Source organism: Bos mutus, chromosome 15, assembly GCF_027580195.1.
Source record: "Bos mutus isolate GX-2022 chromosome 15, NWIPB_WYAK_1.1, whole genome shotgun sequence".
NCBI lineage: Eukaryota > Metazoa > Chordata > Mammalia > Artiodactyla > Bovidae > Bos > Bos mutus.
The window spans coordinates 42,457,839-42,479,584 of record NC_091631.1 but is presented as its reverse complement, the minus strand read 5'-3'; the positions used below and the strand labels follow the sequence as shown (position 1 = coordinate 42,479,584).

The 21,746-nt window shown below is 43.8% G+C and overlaps 1 protein-coding gene across 1 annotated transcript in view; it reads right to left on the bottom strand.

Moving 5' to 3' along the window:
* Positions 1–7,436: 7,436 nt before the first annotated feature.
* The window catches only part of INSC (INSC spindle orientation adaptor protein), a 138,075-nt gene continuing 123,765 nt past the window's right edge, over positions 7,437–21,746 (bottom strand). Inside the window, exons 10-13 of the mRNA XM_070383196.1 lie at positions 19,930–19,996; positions 17,138–17,293; positions 15,567–15,643; positions 7,437–8,038 (exon numbers count right to left, since the gene is read on the bottom strand). Coding sequence (XP_070239297.1) covers positions 7,910–8,038; positions 15,567–15,643; positions 17,138–17,293; positions 19,930–19,996 — 429 coding nt within the window. The 3' untranslated portion in view covers positions 7,437–7,909. The remainder of the gene's footprint in view (positions 8,039–15,566; positions 15,644–17,137; positions 17,294–19,929; positions 19,997–21,746) is intronic.

Below are 21,746 nucleotides of genomic sequence, written 5' to 3'. Positions count from 1 at the left end.
AACTCCCAACTTATCCCTTCCCCACATCCTTTCCCCTTTGGTACATACATTTGTTTTCTGAGTCTATGAGTCTCTTTCTGTTTTGCAAATAACTTCATTTGTATCATTTTTTAAGATCCCACATGTAAGTGATATCATATGATATTTTTTCTTTCTCTGTCTGACTTACTTCATTTAGAATGATAATCTTTAGATCCACCCAAGATCTTAGGTCATCTTATTAATGTTATTACTCTGAATAATATTATTTTAATAACAACATAAATATCTTATTATTACTCTAAATTCTTTTTTGGGTAGATTGCCTATCTTCACTTCACTTTGTTGTTCTCCTGGGGTATTACCTTGTTCCTTCATCTGGAACATATTCCTTTGCTGTCTCGTTTTATCTAACTTTCTGTCATTGTGGTTTCTGTTCCACAGGCTGCAGAGTTATACTTTTTCTTCTACTCCCTAGTAGGTAAGGCTGGTCTAAGAGGTTTTGACAGGCCTCCTGGTGGGAGGGACTGGCGCCTGCCCACTGGTGGGTAGGGCTGTGTCTTGTCCCTCTGGTGGGGATGACCATGTCAAAAGGTGTGTTTAGAAGTGGCTATGGGCAGATTTTAGGCAACCTGTCTACTGATGGGTGGGGCTGTGTTCCTGCCCTGTTGGTTGTTTGGCCTGAGGTGTCCCAGCCTTGGAGACAGGACACCAGCCAGTTGGGAATGGCCAGGTCTTGGTGACAAAACGGCAGTCTCTAGGAGAGCTCATGTCAATGAGTGAGACCATCCATGTGCCCTCCAACAGTGGTGTTTCTGTTTGCCCCTGTCCTGTGGAGTTCCTTTGAGCAAACCCCACTGACCTGCAAAGTCAAATGCTCTGAGGGCTCCTCCTCCAGATGCCAGACCCCCCAGGCTGGGGAGCCTGATGTGGGGCTCAGAATTCTCACTCCTGTGTGAGAATCTCTGTGATATAATCATTTTTACCAGCTTGTGGGTCAGCTACCTAGCAGGTATGGGATTTGATTTTATCACAAACATGCCCCTCCTACCATCTCACTGGCTTCTTCTTTGTCTTTGGATATAGAATATCTTTTCTGGTAGATTCCAGTCTCTTTTGTTGATGATTGTTCAGCAGTTAGGTGTGATTTCAGTGTTTTCATGAGAGGAGTTGATCTCAAGTCCTTCTACTCTGCCATCTTGTCTCTCAGTCTGTATAAACTGTTATATAAACATTATCGAACTGTATGTATCTTTGTAATTCCTTTTTTAGTCCAACAACATGGATTGTTCTTTTGAGATGTATCAGTATGACAAATTTCCAGGACTTCATTTAAAGTACTTCAGGACTTCCCTGGTGGTCCAGTGGTTAAGAATCTGCATTGCAATGCAGAGGACACAGGTTCAGTCCCTGATCAAGGAACTAAGATCCCCCATGTCATGAGGCAACTAAGCCCATGCACTACAGTTACTGAACATGTGTGCTCTGGAGCTGGCATACCACAGCTAGAGTGCTCACATGCCACAGCAAAAGATCCCACATGCTGCAACTAAGACCTGATACAGCTAAAATAAATAAATATTTTAAAAATGAAAAATAAGGTACTTCACTGTAAGAATGTACCACTATTCTCTCTATACAAAATTTAAAATACGTTCAAAATGTCATCTGAACAGTAAATAACAATTGGTACATGAGTCTTGAGGATTCCCAGGTGGCGCTAGTGGTAAAGAACCTGCCTGTGAATGCAGGAGACATAAGAGACGTGGGTTCGATCCCTGGGTCGGGAGGATCCTCTGGAAGAGGAAATGCAGCCCAGTCTAGTATTCTTGCCTGGAGAACCCCATGGACAGAGGAACCTGGCAGGCTACAGTCCATAGGGTCTCACAGAGTTAGGCACGACTGAAGCAACTTAGCACACACATACGTGAGTATTGGGCTTGCACTACATGAGCTCTCTGGTTCCCATCTTTGCAAAGATTATGTAGATCAATAATTGTATTTTGTGATTCTGCAATTTTATGATTTCAGGGTGTAGCAGGTTCCATTGCTAAGGAAGTTTCAGACAGTAGAAGGAGAGCCATTTCAACTATTAAGGACTATCAGTAAACAACAAAGATGAGAGGGAAGATATTTTAATTAATGAATAAGTATTAAAAATTCAGGTTGGTCTGAGAGAGCCCTAGAATGCCAGCACATGGGATGTGCCTGTAGGAGGAAGGTAGAGGCTGGAGATGAGGTATGTGCCCCACTCCCTGACTCTCCTGGACAGGTCTTTGGGACAGGAAATTGACACCACTGTCCTTTGGTCAGAAGTCACAGTGAGTAGCCAATCCTACAAAAGTGAGTTAAATAGTAACTTGTAAACTACAGAAAGGCTCCCAGATATTTTTGCAAGTGAACAGCCTAGACCATCATCAGCTCTGTGGTCTCCTTTGTTTGTGGTCTCCATGGTTTGTGCCATGGCTGACATGAGATTCAGCAAAGGGAAGGAAGTCTTGATCTTAAAGGCAAAAGATACAGTGCAGCTGAAGCGGGCTCATGTGGTCAACTGCAGGGAGGAGAAGAAAGCCCACCAGTACATGCAAGTACCCCACAAGGCCATCAAACTCAGGTGCCAGGAGATAAAACAGATGGCTAACATGGGCAAGTTCTGAGAGAAACTGAAAACGTCCACTGGTCATTTGACTCAGAGCTGCCAGCGTAGATGGAGTGATGGGAGCCTTCCTGAGGAGGAATGGCAGAGAGATTGACTGCCTTTACCAAGGGTCACTTTCTTCCTTTTTGGTGGTGTGACATCTAGTATACAAAGGTGCCTTCTGCTTTTGCACTCCTCTGTGTTTATTACTCTCTGAAGAACAGCTGTGGAAGAGATCCAAATACTAGGCTCTTGAGGAAAATGCTGGAAAATCAGAATTTGCTTTCTGGAGGTGGAAAGTGAAGTTGGATGTGAATTTTAAAGAAAGACTTCTACTTTCCTTGTCTGCTATGTGGGCCTTTGAAATGTCTTATTCAAAATTTGGAAACTGTTCTGCAAGGACATCCATAAGGAAAGTGTCAACCTGGTATGAGACAGTGAATTTCTTCAGATGGGTCACATGATGCTTTTCTCAAGACAAACCATCAAAATGGAACTTCCCAAATGAACTTTTAACTTGAGAAGCGCTGTAGAAGTATAGGTAAGCTCATTATTAAATTTTAATATGTTTGAAAAGTAAAGAATAACTTTTTCAAAGACCTCAAAACTTAGCATGCCCTTCCCCCACCTCATACTTCAAGGCAACTGTGGGTCCAGGGGACTGCACCGCATGACTGGAGCAGTGGCAGAAACCGAACCTGAAAAATGGAGCTGAAAAATACCCTGAGAGCTTCTCTTTCTCTCTTTCCTAACCTTCCCTGAGGGCAGAAACCCAGGGAGCCTCACTTGGAGTGTTACCCCCATATCCTGAATGTCATTCAAGGTCATCATGGCCCCCACCAAAGTGAGAAATGACTCCGTTTCAAAGGTTTATATGCCTGCAGTGCAACCAATTTAGTCCCAGGATGGAGAGAGACCATGGACTTTAAAGAAAATACCGTGTAAATGATGTGAGTAAATGGACAATCTCATTTTTATGTGTTGTTGAAAGTGAAAATATGCAAATAGCCCTTTATGGATTTCTATTTGGACTCCTTGGCTTTCTTCAAGGCCTCAGGTAGGAGACTCATGAATACACACATGTAAATATCCTCTAATTTCTGTTTTTATCAGTCATGGGTAGCCCCAAACAGTGTAAATAATCACAGATAAAAATCACAGCAAAGGAGACAGAGAATGTGGACATAAACAGGATCTCTACAAAGGGAACATCAGAAATCTCTAACAAAAAGGAATTTTAAAACAATTGTTCCCAAAAGCTGTCACTGCTTTAAAATTGGAAATGAAAACATACAGCATCTGCTTTGATTTGTCTTTGATGCTTTACTCTGAAACTAGGCTAAGGAGAAGCTATTTTGGAGATTTTCCTGGTATTGATCAGAAATGGCACAGAATTTCTGCTTTGATTAAGTTATATTTCATTGTCTCATTCCTATTCACTTGCTCTCTGAAATAATCTTCACATCTATTATTATAATTTTAACAAATGAATAACTAAAGTTTATCAGAGATTAAAATTATTTAATTAAAAATGCAAACTAACAAGGTCTTACTATATAGCACAGGGAACTATTGATATATTCAATATCATGGGATAAAACATAATAGCATACAATATGAAAAAGAATATATATATTATAATGAGTCACTTTGCTGTACAGCAGAAATTAAACACATTGTAAATCAACCATACTTCAATTAAATTTTTTAAATGCAAAATATTAATATATATTTTTCAAATACAAAAGAAAGTTCAGAATTTGCCAGAGTGTTATACTTCTGTTTTTAAGATAGAGCATGATGTTTGGGTTTATGCATAAAACATTTGTTCACTAAAGAGGAATGATCATGGCTTTAGCGTCAGACAGTCTTTGTTCAGTCCTGTCTCCCATTACCGTTGTGTGATATTGGGCAGGACACAGAGTCTGTCTGTATATCAGTTTCCTTATTTGCGAGAAGAGGTTAATAATAACTACTTAGAGTCATTTTAGAAATTTAATGAAGTTGTGAATGTTACAGTGCCTAGCACAGAGCAGGTGCTCAAAATAGGCAGCTGTGGTGATAGCTGTTATAATTTGCTGGGACCCAAGTCCCAGCTCTTCTAGTAATTTGCTGTGTTGTTTTAGGCAAGTGTCTTTACTCCTACGTGAGGGATGTAGAGATGGGACTAGATGGTCCCTACACCTTTTGCAAGATAAAGTCTCTGTTTCTAACAAGCTATAAGTCCATTATCTGAGACACTGTACGATGGCTCAGAGAACTGGCGTAAATGCAAACATGGGACTTGGTTGACTTTAACTGTAGCCACATTTACTGTGCTCTTGTCATTAGGCACTAGTCTAAGCCTTTTCCAAGTATGAACACATTTAATTCTCATAGCAGCTCTAGGATTAAGGCACCATCATTACGTCATCTTACAGGTAAGAAACCAGAGGCACAGAGAGGATATGAGCCCTACCTAACAGCAAGTGGCAGAGCCAGGATTCAAACAAGGTGGGCTGCTGAGTTCATACTTTTTTTTAACCAGTATACTTTACAGGTTTTTAAGTGATTGGTTTACTGACAACGAACCAACCACCCTCCAGTCCAAATTCACAGGTGATACCATCATTTATTCATTTCTATTTTCCTTCCCTGGGCCCAGAACAGACCCTCATAGTATGTTTGCTAGAGGATGATGGTTCAGCATAGGTCCAGATCCATATTTACCTTATAGTAAGGACCTGGTGCTAAGTTCCTGCTTTCTTCCCAGTTAGCCTCTGAAATCAGAGAGATGTGATTTCAGTCCCCACATTAGTAATAACTATTTAATTTTGGCAATATACTTAACCTCTTCAAGCCTCAGTTTCCCCACCTATAATGGAGTATATAAATGGAATCATTTTTAAAAATTTTTATTCCTTTTTATATTAATTTATTTTATTAAAATAGTGTTGATTTACAATGTGTGTCAGCTTCAGCTATACATCAAAGTGCTTCATAATACGCATATACATTTTTTTCCATATTCTTTTCCTTTGTAGGTGATTACAAAATACTGAGTTTAATTTTCTGTGCTGTACAGTAGTAGGCCCTTGTTGGTTATCTGCTTTATACATAGTAGTGGTAGGATCCCCTGGAGAAGGAAATGGCAACCCACTGCAGTATTATTCCTAGGAAACCCCACGGACAGAGGAGCCTGGCAGGCTATAGTCCATGAGGTTGCAGAGTCAGACACAACTTAGTGACTAAACAACAGCAAAGTGTATATGTATATAATTAATATATCCCCAATTTAGTTAAACCCCAGATCCTAATTTATCCCTCCTCCTCCCTTTCCTCTTTGGTAACCATAAGTTTGTTGCTGAAGTCTATGAGTCTCTGTTTTATAAATTAGTTCATTTGTATAATTTTTTTTAGATGCCACATATAAGCAATTCCATATGGTATTTGTCTTGCTCTTTTGACATAATACTGCAAATGACATTAGCTCATTACTTTTTATGGAGAAGCAATATTCCATTGTGCATATATACCACATCTTCTTTATCGGTTCATCTGCCAAGAGATATTTAGGTTGCTTCCATGCTTTGGCTATTGTGAATAGTGTTGAAATGTACATGGGGGTGCACGTATCTTTTCAAATTGGAGTTTTATCTGGATATGCCCAGGAGTGGGATTGCTGGATCATTTAGTAACTCTAATTTTAGTTTTTCAAGGACTGTCCATACTGCTCTCCACAGTGACTGCACCAGTTTACACTCCCACCAACAATGTAAGAGGGTTCCCTTTTCTCCACACCCTCTCCAACATTTATATATTTGTAGACGTTTTGATGATTGCCATTTTAACCAGTGTGAGATGATACTTAATTGGAGTTTTGATTTGCATTTCTCTAATAATTAGCAATGTTGAGCACCTTTTCATGTGCCAATTGACCATCTATCTGTCTTCTTTGAAGAAATATCTATTTAGATCTTCTGCCTATTTTTTGATTGGGTTGTTTGTATTTTTTGATATTGAGCTTTATGAGTTGTTTGTATATTTTGAAATTAATCTTGTTGATTATATTGTCTGCAAATATTTTTTCCCATTCTGTAGATTGTCTTTTCATCTTGCTTATGGTTTCTTTAGCTTTACAAAAGCTTTTAAATTTAATTAGGTCTCATTTGTTTAGTTTTGTTTTAATTTCCATTACTCTAGGAGACCGATCCAAAAAAGTATCGCTTCAATTTATGTCAAAGAGTTTTCTGCTTGTATTTTCCTCTAGGAGTTTTATAGTATCCAGTCTTACATTTAGGTCTTTAATCCATTTTGGGTTTATTTTTGTGTTTTATTTTATTTTTGTGTTGTTTATATGGTATTAGGGAGTGTTCTAATTTTATTCTTTTACATGTGGCTATCCAGTTTTTCCCAGCACCACTTATTAAAGAAACTGTCTTTGCTCCACTGTATATTTTTGCCTCCTTTGTCAAAGATTGACTGTAGGTATGTGAGTTTATTTCTGGGCGCTCTCTTCTGTTCCACTGATCCACCCATATGTCTGTTTTGGTGTCAATGGGTTAAGTTTTGATTACTTAATACCTCATCTGAGGATACCATTTACCATGAGGTTAAAAAAAGCAAGCCAAAGGAAACTGAGTTCCTGGGGCTTTGGAAATCTTTTGCCTTCTCACTAAATCACTCAGAACTTGACCCATTTACACAACTATGAAGACCATATAAGCTTCTATGCAGTTTTAATAGTTGAGAAAGTTTTTGTGGCATGAAACTTTGGGGAGCAAGACCTTAGTCTAAGACATAATACAATCAGAAAATTCAAGAAACATTTTATATTACATTTATTAAGAATAAAACTAGAATTTCCTTCCAGTATAGTCTGTCCAACTATGAAATTCATTTACAATATTTTAGAAAGAACAAATCTAACTTTAAAAAAAACTGCTGGGCAGCTAAAATACTCTGGTTCTCAAATTTTTTTTAAAAAGGATGCGAGATTACATATTGAGAGTAGAGAAAGCAAGAGGAAGTGAAATCACCCATGACAATCTGTCATATTAGACATTATGCATTTCAACATCTGCAACTAAAAGGTCACAGAAGTCAAAAAATTAAAAAAAAAAAGACTCCCAAAGACCACAGACTGCCTGATGATGTTGCCAGAACATTTAGCCCTCTGTTCATTTCACATAAAAAATAAATTAAGTATAAATAAGGAGGTGAAGGGCTGGTGTATAATCAGGTACGTTCACAAGAATGTACTCAGATAGGGTCTTGAGAATGATGCCGAATGTCTTTTGTCTCCCACACTTGCTACACAAAACTCTCCTCCATGTTGCTGCAGAGTAAGAAAGAGTCCACAAGCCGGGGCTGGACCAGCTGCTGGAAGTCAGAGTCCTGGAGGCCTTCGGGACAGACACCGGCCAGTCTACGCAGAGCAGCCTAATGAGAAAACAGAAGAGGTCACACTGGGTCTGCTCAGGTTCATGTAGGCCTGCAACTTCCCTGAGAGATGCATTTCAGTATGTGGCTTATTTATCAGCCAATTTGAGCTCACTGTCACCTTGATACCTTAGTGGGCTGGTCCTTTTGGTCACCTAGTCACCATAGCAACCTTATGACACAGTCACCTTGCTTCATTGGTACTTTGATCTCTAGGGTGGATGTCTTCTGAAAGTTTTCATGGTCTTAATGATCTTGCCATCTTGGTTTTTCAATCATCTTAGGAAACTGATTGTTTTGAAGATTTGTCATTTTAAGGATTTGGTCAATTTAGCAACATATTTAAGTTCAAGATTTGTTTATCTTAGAGACTAGAACTGCCAGAAGCATTAGTGGAATTATATTCTCACTTCCAGGTCCCTAGAGGGACATTAGAACAACAAGGACTATTCATTCATCCATGAATTCAGCAAGGTTCTAAAGTATTTGGAATGGAGAGGAGGGAAGAGAGAGAAGAAACTATGTCATAAAGTTGAAGGAGATGGAAATTCTGCCACCAAGATGGGGATGAACAGGAGAAAGAGGTGCAAACAGAGTGAAACCAGGTCCCCATGCACTGAGTGTCACGCTCTTCCCTGAGTATGCCATCCTATTTTATGTCCATGTGCCCTTACTCCGATTTTCCTCTTGACATGAAACCGCTACCCACTCTTTTCTAGCCAGCAGGTGTACTCATCCTGCAAGGCCTGGCCCACCGTCACCTTTTCTGTGAAGCCTTCCCTGATTCCTGGAAGCAGAGAAAATCCCTCCCTCCTCTGTCTACCTCGACCTTCTCACACGAGACTGCAATTGTTATTTAGGTGTTCATCTACCACACCAGACTCTAAGCTCCTCAAAAACACAGACTGTTGTACTTTTTGCTCCATCTACAGCAGGCAGAACAAGGCTTGCCACAGGACTCAAATAAATAATAAATGTTTGCTGGGGGGAAAAAATGAACAAATGTTAAACTGAGTTTTACTGCTAGAGCAACCTTTAAACTATAAATGTATGCTGTGTACCTACCCAGACCTCTTTGCTGGTTAGCTGAAGCCATGCACACTAAGTGTTCAATGAATATTAATTCTTTCCCTCTTCTCAAACCTAAATGCAGCAGGGAACAAGATGGGAGTTTAAGGATGCCCTTCCCTTGGAAAACCAAGAGGAGACTCTCTGGAATGGCAGAGAAGCAGAGGAGGAAGAATGCAAACTCTTCCTGAGTATCTACATAGTACTGCATTTCAACCCCATAGGATACAGCAAGGTAAGTATCATGATCTCCAATTTAGAAATGAGACTAAGACTCAGAGAGGGAAACTGACCTTCCCAAGACCACACAGCAGTCCAACTCCAGGGCCCTCAGACCTAAACCTAGGCAGGATGCTGCAAGCCCAAAACACTAGCTTATACTGAGTACAGAGCAAACATGTAGCTCATTACCTAGACATAAGAGGTAACCCAGTGCTGAGAAATCACCAAGTTACTGTAAAGAGAGGATGGCTTGTCTATTGGACTAACAGGCATTGCCATATCCAAGCTGGATCAAGGATAAGGGCCATGCATCTCTGCTCATGAGCAGAGTCTTAGCCACTGGTGGCAGGAGGGAGATCCCAGGAGACTGTCTCTAACTAGTGTGTCCTGCCCCTCCTGGGTATGATGTCCCCAAGGGCTAAAGGCTGAACTCCATTACCCTTTCTGATTCCTCTTGGCTCCAATTGGGAGAAATAACCCCACTGCCTTCAAGGTGTCACTGTAAAAAATGGAATCAGGGATCTTCCACAGATGCAAGAATATGAGGCCATCTGCCGGGAGCCGGCATATTGCATATTGAGTGCATATTGCATATTGAGTGCAGCACTTTCCACAGCATCATCTTTCAGGATCTGGAATAGCTCAACTGGAATTCTATCACTGCCGGGAGCCAGCATGAGGAACTCCGCCCATGACAAAGGTCATGAGGAAGGAGGCTCGGCATACGCAAAGGCTCCGGGATCGAGCTTCAGGAGTCCCCCCTGGAAATTCTCGAGCATCTACCCCCAAAATCAGAGTCTGCCTACTTTCTGCTTTGTGCTTTCACCTACATCTCTGACTTTACGGGGGCTGTCTCCGACTACCTCTCTCTGAAAAAAGAGTTAGCTTACAGCTCCAGTTAATAATTCCTGGGTATGACAGTGTTTAACCTACTAACTCCTTTGGAAATCCTCTAGCCTGCCTGAATAGGTTTTTCCGGCCACATGTGATTGTTCGGAGCCTCCCAACTGTGAGAGGCAGGAGATGTTCTAAACTGTCTAAACACAGATTCCTTTGAGTAGTTAAAAGATTGATTAGAAATTGTATTGGTGAAGGGTTTTTCACTTATTGGGCCAATGTTTGCTGCTAAGTCTCCATACTCCTTACCTACTGTGTCCTTGGCAGTGTATTGATTGATATAATGTGTGTATAGAAATGTAAGTAATGGCCTCAATGTTTGTAACCTTGGACCCTTGAGTTAAATCTTTTCTTGACTGAGCTCACCTCACCTTTGCCCTATAGGAATGCAGCTTTGTCCAGTGCTTTTTTGGAGGCTGGTGCCTGACTTTGGAATAATCACCTTTAGAGAAAAATAAGTTTCTTAAAATGTTAACAGGCCTCCTGGCCAGAAGATGATGTAAATCACCTGAACTTTTGCATATGATAAGTTTGAAAACCTGGCTTCGATTAGAACCAGGAACTGCTGTCCTTGCATGACTCCACCCCTTCCCCCATTATCCTCTATGCACAACTTAAGGTATAAAAACTACTTTGGAAAATAAAGTGCGGGCCTTGTTCACCGAAACTTGGTCTCCCCATGTCGTTCTTTCTCTTACCTTCTGGCTGAATTATTCAGCCTCTTTTCTCCACTGAATTTCCTCACTGAGCTATCCTTATTTCAGCCTCTTTTCTCCACTGAATTTCCTCACTGAGCTATCCTCATTCTATTACTCTTTATATCCTTAATTAACGTTTAATTAAGCAGTTGTTTCCTGATCCTCGCCGACGCCGTCCCCGCTTCGAATTCCCTGGATCCACCGGGGCTGGGCCCCGGCAGCCATCAATGTATTTTACATTATCAAGGGTAAAAATAAAGCAAAAGGAAGACAAAGAAATAGAAAATAGACCCATGAAAAGAAAAAATGAGGTAGAAGGAGGAAATTACACACAGAGGAAAAGAGCATCAAAAAACAGAACAAGAAGGAACTATAAAAAGAGACATAGATGAACTTGGAAAGAAAAGAAAGTAGGCATGAAAGGGAGATGGAGAGAGAAAGAGATGGTATCAGAGAAAAAAAGAGCACACCCTGGAAACAAGAGGATAATAAGTGGGAGGAGGTGAGGAGGGAGATGGGAGAGGACAGGGGAGAGGACCAGGGGGGTAAAAAGAATGGGGGGAGCAGAGAAAGAGAGAGAAAAATCCCTAGGGGAGGATGCAACCTTTAGAGGAAGAGAAAAGCAAAAACAAAAATATGAGAGAGAATTAGACCCAAAAAACCACAAAGGCAAATAGACATCCTCCACTCCCCAGGGTCCTCAGAAAGCGTGCAGGGCATGGACCCAAATGACCCCAGAGCACCCCCTCCTCAGGGTCCAGGAGCTCAAAGGACCTCTCCTGCCTGAAGCCTTTTCCTTGGCCTCTCCTTTCCTCGGAGGGTTGTTAATAGCCAATATTCCCAGGACCTCATTCCCAGACAGTCTGAAAACAGCCAAGTCTTAAACAAGCCCTGCAGCCCTCTGACAGCCGCTTCAATAAAGAAAAATCAATTCTGTTTGCAAGAGGCAGTCTGTGTGGCTGCTTTTCCAGACGTGGGAGATGATAAATGAGGTGTCCTCCCTTCACCTGAAGAGTGCCTCTGCAACTGGGAAGAAGGCTTAGGGAGGGCCAAGAGAGGTACCCCCAACTCCACCCATCAGGCCAGGCTCCAGGTGACCCCCAGGTCACCAGCCAGGCGGCATAGAGCCCCGTCTGGGGGTCAAATAGTGAACACCCTCCAACACTGGGGACCGGGGGTGGGCAGACAAATCCACTGGTTCCTCAGCCAGGCAAGAAATAGTCACCAAACCTAAGGTCCTATGGAAACACAAGAGCTGGGAAAGAACCCCAGCCCTGAGAAGCTTCTAGGGTAGAGGGTGAGAAGTACAGAACCCCTCCCATGAGCCAAGGTAGCATGACTGGGCCATTAGGCATAAGGGGAGAAAGCATGGCTGGAAACAAGAAGGTCTGGGCAAAAAGTCAAGACCTTCAGCATCAGGCAAGCCTCTGCTGGAATTCCAAGGGCCTCCCTCATAACACGTAGAACACAGGATAACACAGCCTGCTTTCTACTGGGGAAAACAAAATCCAAGCAGGCCAGCCCAGGCACACACCATGTACTCCCTGCATTTGAGCCTCACAGAGGAGGATTTTGATCCGAGCCTTGAAGGGAGTGTAGGCAGAGCTGTAGAGAGGGCATCTGCCTGGGACAAGGGACAAAGCTCAGTGTCAGGGTGGTTCAGGGCACTCAGACCTGAGCTGGAAAGGGCCTGGAGGCAGTGGGAGGTCTTCAGAGGTCAGAGCCAGGCTACAAAGGCTGAGCACATGGACAGTAGGCCACAGGGAAGGGGGCCCCAGGGAGGGGCTGCTCGTGGAAAGGTCCTGATTGTAAACTGTCATGAGGAAAATTAGGCCAGCAGCCACGTTAAGGATGGATTCTGGAGGAAGGGCCTCTATTCACATCCAAAAACCTGTCCACAGGGAGAAATTTAATCCCTTTTCCACCGGAAAGTCCTTCAAGTGATGGAAAATAGAGGCCAAGCCCGTCTATGCGCTCTTTTTCAACCTAATGATAAAGATGGAAAATGAGTCATAATAAGCCCCCATGTCTGAATGAAGCTTTATAACTGCTCAACATTTCTTTAGGGTCTGTTCAGTGTCAGGCAGTTGCTGGCCACCCAAGTTGTGAAGATGCAGCAGTTGGGACCAATGACTATACATTTGCAGGTATTAACTCTCTCCACGTATTCAGCAGACCAGACAGAATTACAGTCTGTGGAGGAAAAAGCAATGAAAAATATTATATCTTTACATTCACTGCCCTCCAATTGAATGAAATAGCCTTTCCTTCAGCTGTGAATGCAGTGACAAACCAAGAAGTCTCAGCAATAACTGTTACTTGTTCACCAACAGCAATCACAGGGACTTTTGTAACTGAGCAGGACCCTGGGTCAGGTAGATCCAGATGCAGAAGGAATGGAAACCCACTCCAGTATTCTTGCCTGAAGAATTCCATGGGCAGAGGAGCCTGGCGGGCCGTGAGATCGCAAAGAGTGGGACATGACTGAGTAACTAACACTTTCACCTTCAGGACCCTATGGAGCCTTTGTGGAACAGCACATCTCTCCCCCCATATCCTCTATCTGCCTCTTGTCTGTAGAAAAACTTTAGTCTCCTAGACTTCCCTGAGTTCCAAAGAGTACATTTAATCAAAGAAGAGAGAAATGCAGAAAGAAAAGGAAAATAGTTAAGCAAGACAAAATGATGATAGTTAAGCCATTAAACAAAGTCAAAGGCCTTTAGTTTCTCCTCAGTGGATGTGTGTAATATTCTGAGCCATGTCCTTTGAACTGGTTTACAGATACTGAAACCCCCACCAGGTGGAAGAAGTTAACTCTATGCTGCCCACGTAGACTCTCAACCAGTTGAAATAAGAAGGGTGATGATGCTAACTCCAGATCACCTAACCACCAACCAATCAGGAGAATGTCCATGAGTTGATCACACACGGCACAAACCCTCCTCCCTTATCCTGTCTTGAGAAACTTTCCCTGAAAGCCTTTGGGGAGTTTGGGCCTTTTAAGCACTGGTTACCTGGCCTCCTTAATTGGCATCTGCAAAAACACTGCACTTTCTTTCTCCACAAGCCAGTGTCAGTGGAATGGCTTTACTGCCCATGGGCATATGGACCCAAGTTTGGTTCAGTAACAATTTCACATCCCATTACAGTTTCTGGAGGTACTTTCAACATTATTTATGTTCATTGCTAGTCAAGACTCCATGAGTCCAACTCCAACATCCATGAGTTGGTTGGGTGGCATCACCAACTCGATGGACATGAGTTTGAGCAAGTTCCAGGAGTTGGTGATGGACAGGGAAGCCTGGCGTGCTGCAGTCTATGGGGTCGCAAAGAGTTGTATGCAACTGAGTGACTGAACTGAACTGCTATTACTATGTCACCTGTTTAAATAGTCTAATAATTATTTTAATATGATTGCCCTCCTTTTAATTCTATATATATTTACTTTATGCATGATAAAAACTAATACTGAAATGGGGTCCATAAGCTTCACCAGCTTGCCCAAGGCACAGAAGAGATGAAGTTTGTTCTGCATGTACCAAAATAAAAGCCCCATCAGAGCTGAGGTTTTTTTCTTTTTTTCCCCACATCTGTCATCCCCAAAGCCTAGAAGAGTACATGGCCCACATAATCACTCAGCAAATATTTACTGAATAAAGTTTACAGCACTTAGTGGCCTACCCAATGTTACACAGCTCATTAATGGCAAAACCAAGACAGGTGTGTCTGACTAAAATGCCTGCTATTCCTACCACCACACACTGCCTGTTAGGAGCTCCCAGAAATGGGATGGGATCAGTTTGGGAAAAAAAAGGATGGGGTGAGGAGGGGCTTTATTGTGAAACATCTTGCAGAACCTCTAGGTCCGTCCCTTCTCCTACACAGTCTTTGAGGGCCAATCAAAGATCTTGCACCCCCTTCTAGAAGTTAAAGGGCTTTTACAATGGGCTTTCCTGCTCCTGGATGCTTCCAGCTGCTCTGCTTTAGGATTTGATGCAGCCTAGCAGGGAGGATTACAGAGACAAGGCATCTGTTTCCCATCTGGTGCTGTTGGTACTTTCATGGTGGACCCAAGCATCAAGAAGTTGGGTAGGGACCTCTCAGGACGTGCTAGCTTGGTTGGGTGAAGATCCTGGGGACAGGCCAAATAATACTTTGTCCTGCCCTGCCCTGCCCTGCTCCACAAAGAAGAAGGGAGCTACGAAGCTGGAAGAGCACCAGTAGAGGGGCTCTACCTGAGGAGGAAAGGAGGCTTTCTTACAGTATCCTCTTTGGAACAGGCAGAAGACATCAGACCCTAGCAACCACATGCTGCAAGCACCACAGCATCACCAACACCACCAGCATCCTGCCAGCCAGCCCCTCTGGTCTTGACCTGCTATTAGATCCCCCAGAACCCCAAAAGTTCATAAACATGTGTAATGGAGGTTCTCCTTTTACCTATATGACCTTGTATAATTTTCATCACAATCTTATGAACTTAGTGAAACAAGTATTATTCTTGCTACCATTTTAAAGAGAAAAGTGGAAACCCAGAATAAGTTGCCTGTACCCAAGTCAACCGTGGCATAGCCTGATCCCCTGGTCCCTGGTCTGCAACCCCAAAGCCCAGGAAGGAAGAGGCGGGGAAACTGGGAACTCACCAGGCAGGCCACCAGCACAGCGTCGCTGCTGTTCCTCTCTGAGGGCGAGCGGCAGAGTTCAATGAGGCGGGACATACCTGCAAGAGACATGGGGAGACCCTCACACCTGGGTCAGGATGGGTGCGGCCAGGCCTGACCCAAAGGTGTTCCAGTCTCTTACCACAGCCCTCTGCGTGGAGCCGGGTGGGTAGAGGCAGGTGGCCGCCAACTGATAGGGAAAGGGATAAACCCCTCTGAGGAGTCTGTGGGGGAGACTTTCTGCTCCCTCAAGTGTAAATGAACCTTGGTCAGGCCCAGAATTAGCTGCAGCATCAAAACCTTTTCCCTGAGCATCAGCACACTGGCAGGATGGAGCTCCCCACAGTGGAGAGGGACGAGCCACAGGAGATACTGCAGGTCCTTCTAAGAAAGAACTTCCCATGCAGGTACTTTATCAGAGCTAAACTCAATGTTTACATCTTAGTACCTTTTTCTTCCCCAATTGCCCATTTGAGTCAGAAAATATATTGTGGCTAAAATTAAAGAAGACTACAGATTGAGTAGGCTAATATTTCCTAAGCCTTTACAGAGGAAAGTAAAATAAATGATCTTGTTCTTCAATACAAAATGACTTCTCTCAAATTCTAAAAACAACAGGGAAAAACTCATAAGATAGTAATAAAAAGTATGCAGACAGATTCTTGATGTTTATTCTCCATAAAGTCACTATGGAGCCAGGACTCTATGCTGCCCCAGGGCCACCTCTTGCTGTCCTCCAGTGCCTGGATGGTCAGGAACACTGCCATCTCCTGCCTCCACCTGGGGCACTCCTTCTTAGCCTTCACACCAGAATAACTCCTCAAACTACAGCTAAGGATTCATTTCCATTTTAAAGCATTATTTGCCCCACCCAGGTAAATGTAGACTACTTCCTCTGTGTGCCAATCATGCCATCGACATCCTTTGAGCATTACATGATGCTATTCAAGTGCAAACTTTTCTTTCCATATCTGTTACCTGCATTAGATTATAAGCCACTGTCATCAGGTTGCAGTTATAACCAGTGTTTTATGCCCAGCACTCAGCACAGAGCCTAGCATAGAGTGGGTGCTCTGGAAACATTTGTTGGGTAAATAAATGACGGACTAACTGAATGAAGGAATGAGTGAGGGATTTAATGAGTAAGTTATGAATGAGATAATGGTGGATAAATGAAGTAATGAATGAATGACCAAAAGGATGAATTAATGAGTAAATGAATGAGTGGCTAAGTAAGTAAGAGTAGGTGAATAACTGAATGAATGAATGAGGAAATGAATGAGAGTATGAAAGAATGAGGTCCTCATTAACAGGAAGCCCCTAAGTCAGTCACTCTCTGACCAACTTAAACCTCTCTAGACTCCTTTTCTCTCCAGCCTCAGCCCCAGGGGAAAGGAAGGTCACTTGGGGCACACCCTGGGGCCCCACACCAGCGTTTCCCAGCACAGCCAGCCCTGCTCTGAGTCATCCATCACCACCACCACTGTGAAATCAGGACTGCTCCCAGCCCGAACCACCCCTCCACCACCCCTGCCCCAGCCAGCACCACTCACAGCTCAGCCGCACGGCCTCCCGTGCCACATCTGGGTCTCGGCTGAGACGGGCCAGGGTCACTGCAGCCTTTTGCTGGACTCTCTCGCAGGCCGCCACCTCGGCAGGGGTCCCAGACCGTGGCTTCTCAGACAGCATGCCCATGATAAGTTGGACCCCTGAGTGGAAAGCGAGGAACAGTTGGTAGCTGCCTGAGCAGGGCCAGCTGGATGGAGTTGTAGGCTCAAGCCAAGGCTGTTGGGGTGACTCAGGGGTCTCAACCACAGGAGGAACCTGGACAAGGCCACGTCTGCTCCATCTGCCCTGAGGGTGTCTCTGCCTCCACATACCAAGACACTATACTTGGGAGGGACCTTTGGTCCTTTTAACATTTTTTTAATGCTATCACTGAGCTTTTACTACATCCCTGATGCTGTGCTAAATACACAGTAAATGCATGATCCCTAAAACCTCCTAACAGCCTCAGAGACTAAGTACTATTTATTATAATTCCCTTCGAGGCCCAGAGAGAGGCGAAGTATGTTGCCCAGGGTCACGCAGTAAGTAGCTAGGGATGAGAACTCAGATAACTGTTACCCTCCATCACTGCTTCACTTCTGATGCTGGAGCATCTGAGACAGGTCCAGGGGTAATGGGTCTCCCTGGTGGGAGGTGACCTACCCCTAGGCTGGATAATCACTAGATCAGATGTCTTAGAGGGGTTTCATGACTAGAAGAGGGTGGAGTAATCGGACTGAGATGTTTAGGCTTAGGTTTGGTCAGCTGAGAACCTCTCCCCTGAAACCAGAGCTGTGGTCTGATTGTCCTGGGTGTATACTGTGACCTGTGGTGACATAAACAGGGGGCACCAAGATTAAGAAATTTTACAGACACCTCATGGTCAGGGTTCCCATAAAGAAGCCATTTTCCAAACCCTAACCCTAACCCGGCTTCGCACCTGGAGCCTGACAAAAAAACAGTTTCTCTTATGCTAGCAGGTGGGCACTGTGAGGACAAGGGTGTTCGTCCATTTCCTGAACAGGTGTCTCCTAAGTGTCAGAATAGTGCTCAGCTCAAAGGTTTGTGAATGAACATCAAATGAATGAATGTGGATGTATTCATGTGAGAAGTCTTGCAATTGTACAAAACACAAAGTTTCCTTTAAATATATATAAATCTTATCTACAGAAAGATAAGATGCAATGAAATTGGGGCTGCCAACAAAAATCCAGAATGTGTTTTCTAAGTTCTAGCCAGGCTCAGTGCCACAGAGTCGCCCAAGAGTTGAACGGTGTTACAGCTTAGAGAGCAGGTCCCAAAGCCATGTTCCGTCCCCAACATTCACTCCAGTTCAGCCCCAGCCACTGAGGGAGAAGCAAAATTAGCTGGAAGGACACCACTGATACCACTGATAAAAATGAGCTTGTACTGCCCTGGCCCGCCTCCCAGTGTAAGGGTGACCAGTGATCACAGTTTCTGACCTTCTAGCAGGGCCCATTCATCCACCAACACTCACACACAATTCAGGGCAGGACAGAGACAAAATCATCAGGCTTCAGGGCAAGGCATGTCAGAGGCTCAAGTGTCTTGAGTGGAGGATTGCCTTTCACAGCACAAGGCTTGCCCTGTCCAGACCAAGGAGTTCTACAGTCTTCCAGTGGTCCCGGGCTGAACGACCACCACTGCTGAACCCTCAAATTCTGCCCCACTTTTGTAAATAGTTCCTTCATCAAACTCTCTTCACTTAAACCCTATGAGATGACCACTGTTTCCTGAAAGAGCATATACCCATAGCACAGAGCTCATTCTGTGCCTAACACTCTTCTAACAAGCCTTCTATTAATCCTCACATCATCCCAGTGAGGTGGATATTACTATTGTTTCATTTTGCAGATGGAAGAATGGAGGTCACTAGTAAGTAACAGCCATGCAATGCAGCCAAAAAGAAGTTTCTCATTATTAGCCCGATCACATAAAATTAACACAAAAAGATATTTTTTCAATAGAGTAAGGGGAATGGAGAATGTATACATGTATTAAAACAGCAAGGCAACCTGGGAGAAGGGGGCTTAATAGGAGCAGAGGCAGCTGTCCAGGCTCCCAGCTCACTCCTCCTCATTAGCATCTCTTGGTTTCCAACTGGTTGCTAATTGCTCCATTATTTCTCAGTCACAGGAAGCCCTCTCCACTCCTATCCCAGCTGCAAGGCAGCCAGCTGATCTGCTTTCCAGTAGAGACCATTTAGATCAGATCCTGGGCACCTCACCTGGACATGGTGACACTCTCAGCGCGAGGTGGGAGCAAAGGAACAAGAGGAAACATGCTCTCAGGTGAGGCATCCAGGGATCCATCTGCCCTGACCCCACCCCCCACCCATCAGCTTTCTCCTGTGGCCAAACCCAGTATGATGAGAATAATTTAAAGTTGGAATGCATCCTTTACGGGCATAGGTTTTTACTTTTGGATCCTAATGAAGTCTCTGTCTTCTCCTCAACACACTAATTAAAATAGCAGCTGCCATGCTTCTACCTTGGATTTACCTTATCTTCTTCCCTGCTTTGCTTTCTACACCTGACATTCCCTATCTTTTGCTCCATGTCTGCCTCCCACTAGATCAAAGTGCTATGGAAGCAAGCAAACATTTACCTATTGGCCCATTGCCCACATAAGCACACATTCATGTGCCCTTGCAAATGGGGAGACCCACGTGTACAAATTTACATACCTACACAGAGGCCTTCATACAAACACAAAGGCACAAGGGCCCACAGAGCCGCATAACCCATACAGCATGCACGCCGCTGAAAAGACATACCGTTCTCCTGAATAATGTCGGAGGCACACTGCTCTAGGACAGACATGTTTGCCAAGATGGTCACAATCTGGAAAAGAGAATTGAGAAGCTAAGAAAATGGGAACTCCTGAGCCAAAGGTACTCTGTATAGGTAGGTGAGTCAGGGGCTACAAAACTTTCCTTTAGCCCATGACTCCTTACAGTCTACCTGGCCCATCCTTCCATGGTATTTTCTTCCATCTTCACAGGCTTCTGGCACTCAGATGTATTTCCCTAGTGACTGAAGCCCATTCATCAGCATGTGGCCCTAGGACGGCCCTCAGGGGCCCCAGGACACCGTTGGAGAGAACAGAATCACCTGAATGAAGATGGAGCCTCAATCACCTTTCAGCAGGATCCCTTTGCACCCAGCCCCTGGAATGCAGACAGAATTGGCAGGTTCCTGGCTAGCCCCTGTCTTGGATTGGGTTCTCTCCACCCCAGCTTCTTGCCCTGATACTAAGCCCCACCTATTTTCAACCTGAAATGAATGGAGACTAAGGTTAAGATAGAGATCATGACAAGGAAACTAAAGGCAGCATTGCACCATAAACTTCAGGTATTGTATGGAATCTGATGAGGATTCATGCTCTGCTACACTTTACAAGCCTGTGGACTGCAAAGCCTTGCTTGTCAGTCATGGCTGAAGGACTCTGCCTGTAGGAAAGGAATGCTGATGCCAGGTAAACACTGAGCCTTGGTTACAACTTCTGGGCTGAGCAGCCAACAGCCCACCCCAGCCCTACCCCCTGGCATAGTCAAGGTTGTATAGAGAACTCAAAACTGAATTAAGGGATGGGCCAGTAAGGGACTTCCTGTAGACCCCAAACTGTAAAGGGTGCCAAACACCCCTGGAATATGTTGGAAACGGGGCACCTGTTAACCCAGATGCCACTCATGACACTGAGCCTAACATTAAATTTAGCAAAATGAAAATTCACCCGCTTCCATGGAAATGGACAGCACTCTCAAGTAGTAATTAAAATAAATCATAAAATAACACTTTTCCTTGGTGGAGGCTTATTTCTCTGCAAAGCCTGTCACACAGTATAACAGAAGTGGAGGCCATGCCCCACCTCTGGAGAAGCAGCTGACAGTCTCCTGACACAGTTCAAGCAGCTTAAGTTCTGAAATGGGATAATGATCTTCACGACCCAGATAATCACGATGGTGTGATCACTGACCTAGAGCCAGACATCCTGGAATGTGAAGTCAAGTGGGCCTTAGAAAGCATCACTATGAACAAAGCTAGTGGAGGTGATGGAATTCCAGTTGAGCTATTTCAAATCCTGAGAGATGATGCTATGAAAGTGCTGCACTCAATATGCCAGCAAATTTGGAAAACTCAGCAGTGGCCACAGGACTGGAAAAGGTCAGTTTTCATTCCAATCCCAAAGAAAGGCAATGGCAAAGAATGCTCAAACTACCACACAATGGCACTTATCTCACATGCTAGTAAAGTAATGCTCAAAATTCTCTAAGCCAGACTTCAGCAATACATGAACCCTGAATTTCCTGATGTTCAAGCTGGTTTTAGAAAAGGCAGAGGAACCAGAGATCAACTTGCCAACATCTGCTGGATCATGGAAAAAGCAAGAGAGTTCCAGAAAAACATCTATTTCTGCTTTATTGACTATGCCAAAGCCTTTGACTGTGTGGATCACAATAAACTGTGGAAAATTCTGAAAGAGATGGGAATACCAGATCACCTGACCTGCCTCTTGAGAAACCTATATGCAGGTCAGGAAGCAATAGTTAGAACTGGACATGGAACAACAGACTGGTTCCAAATAGGAAAA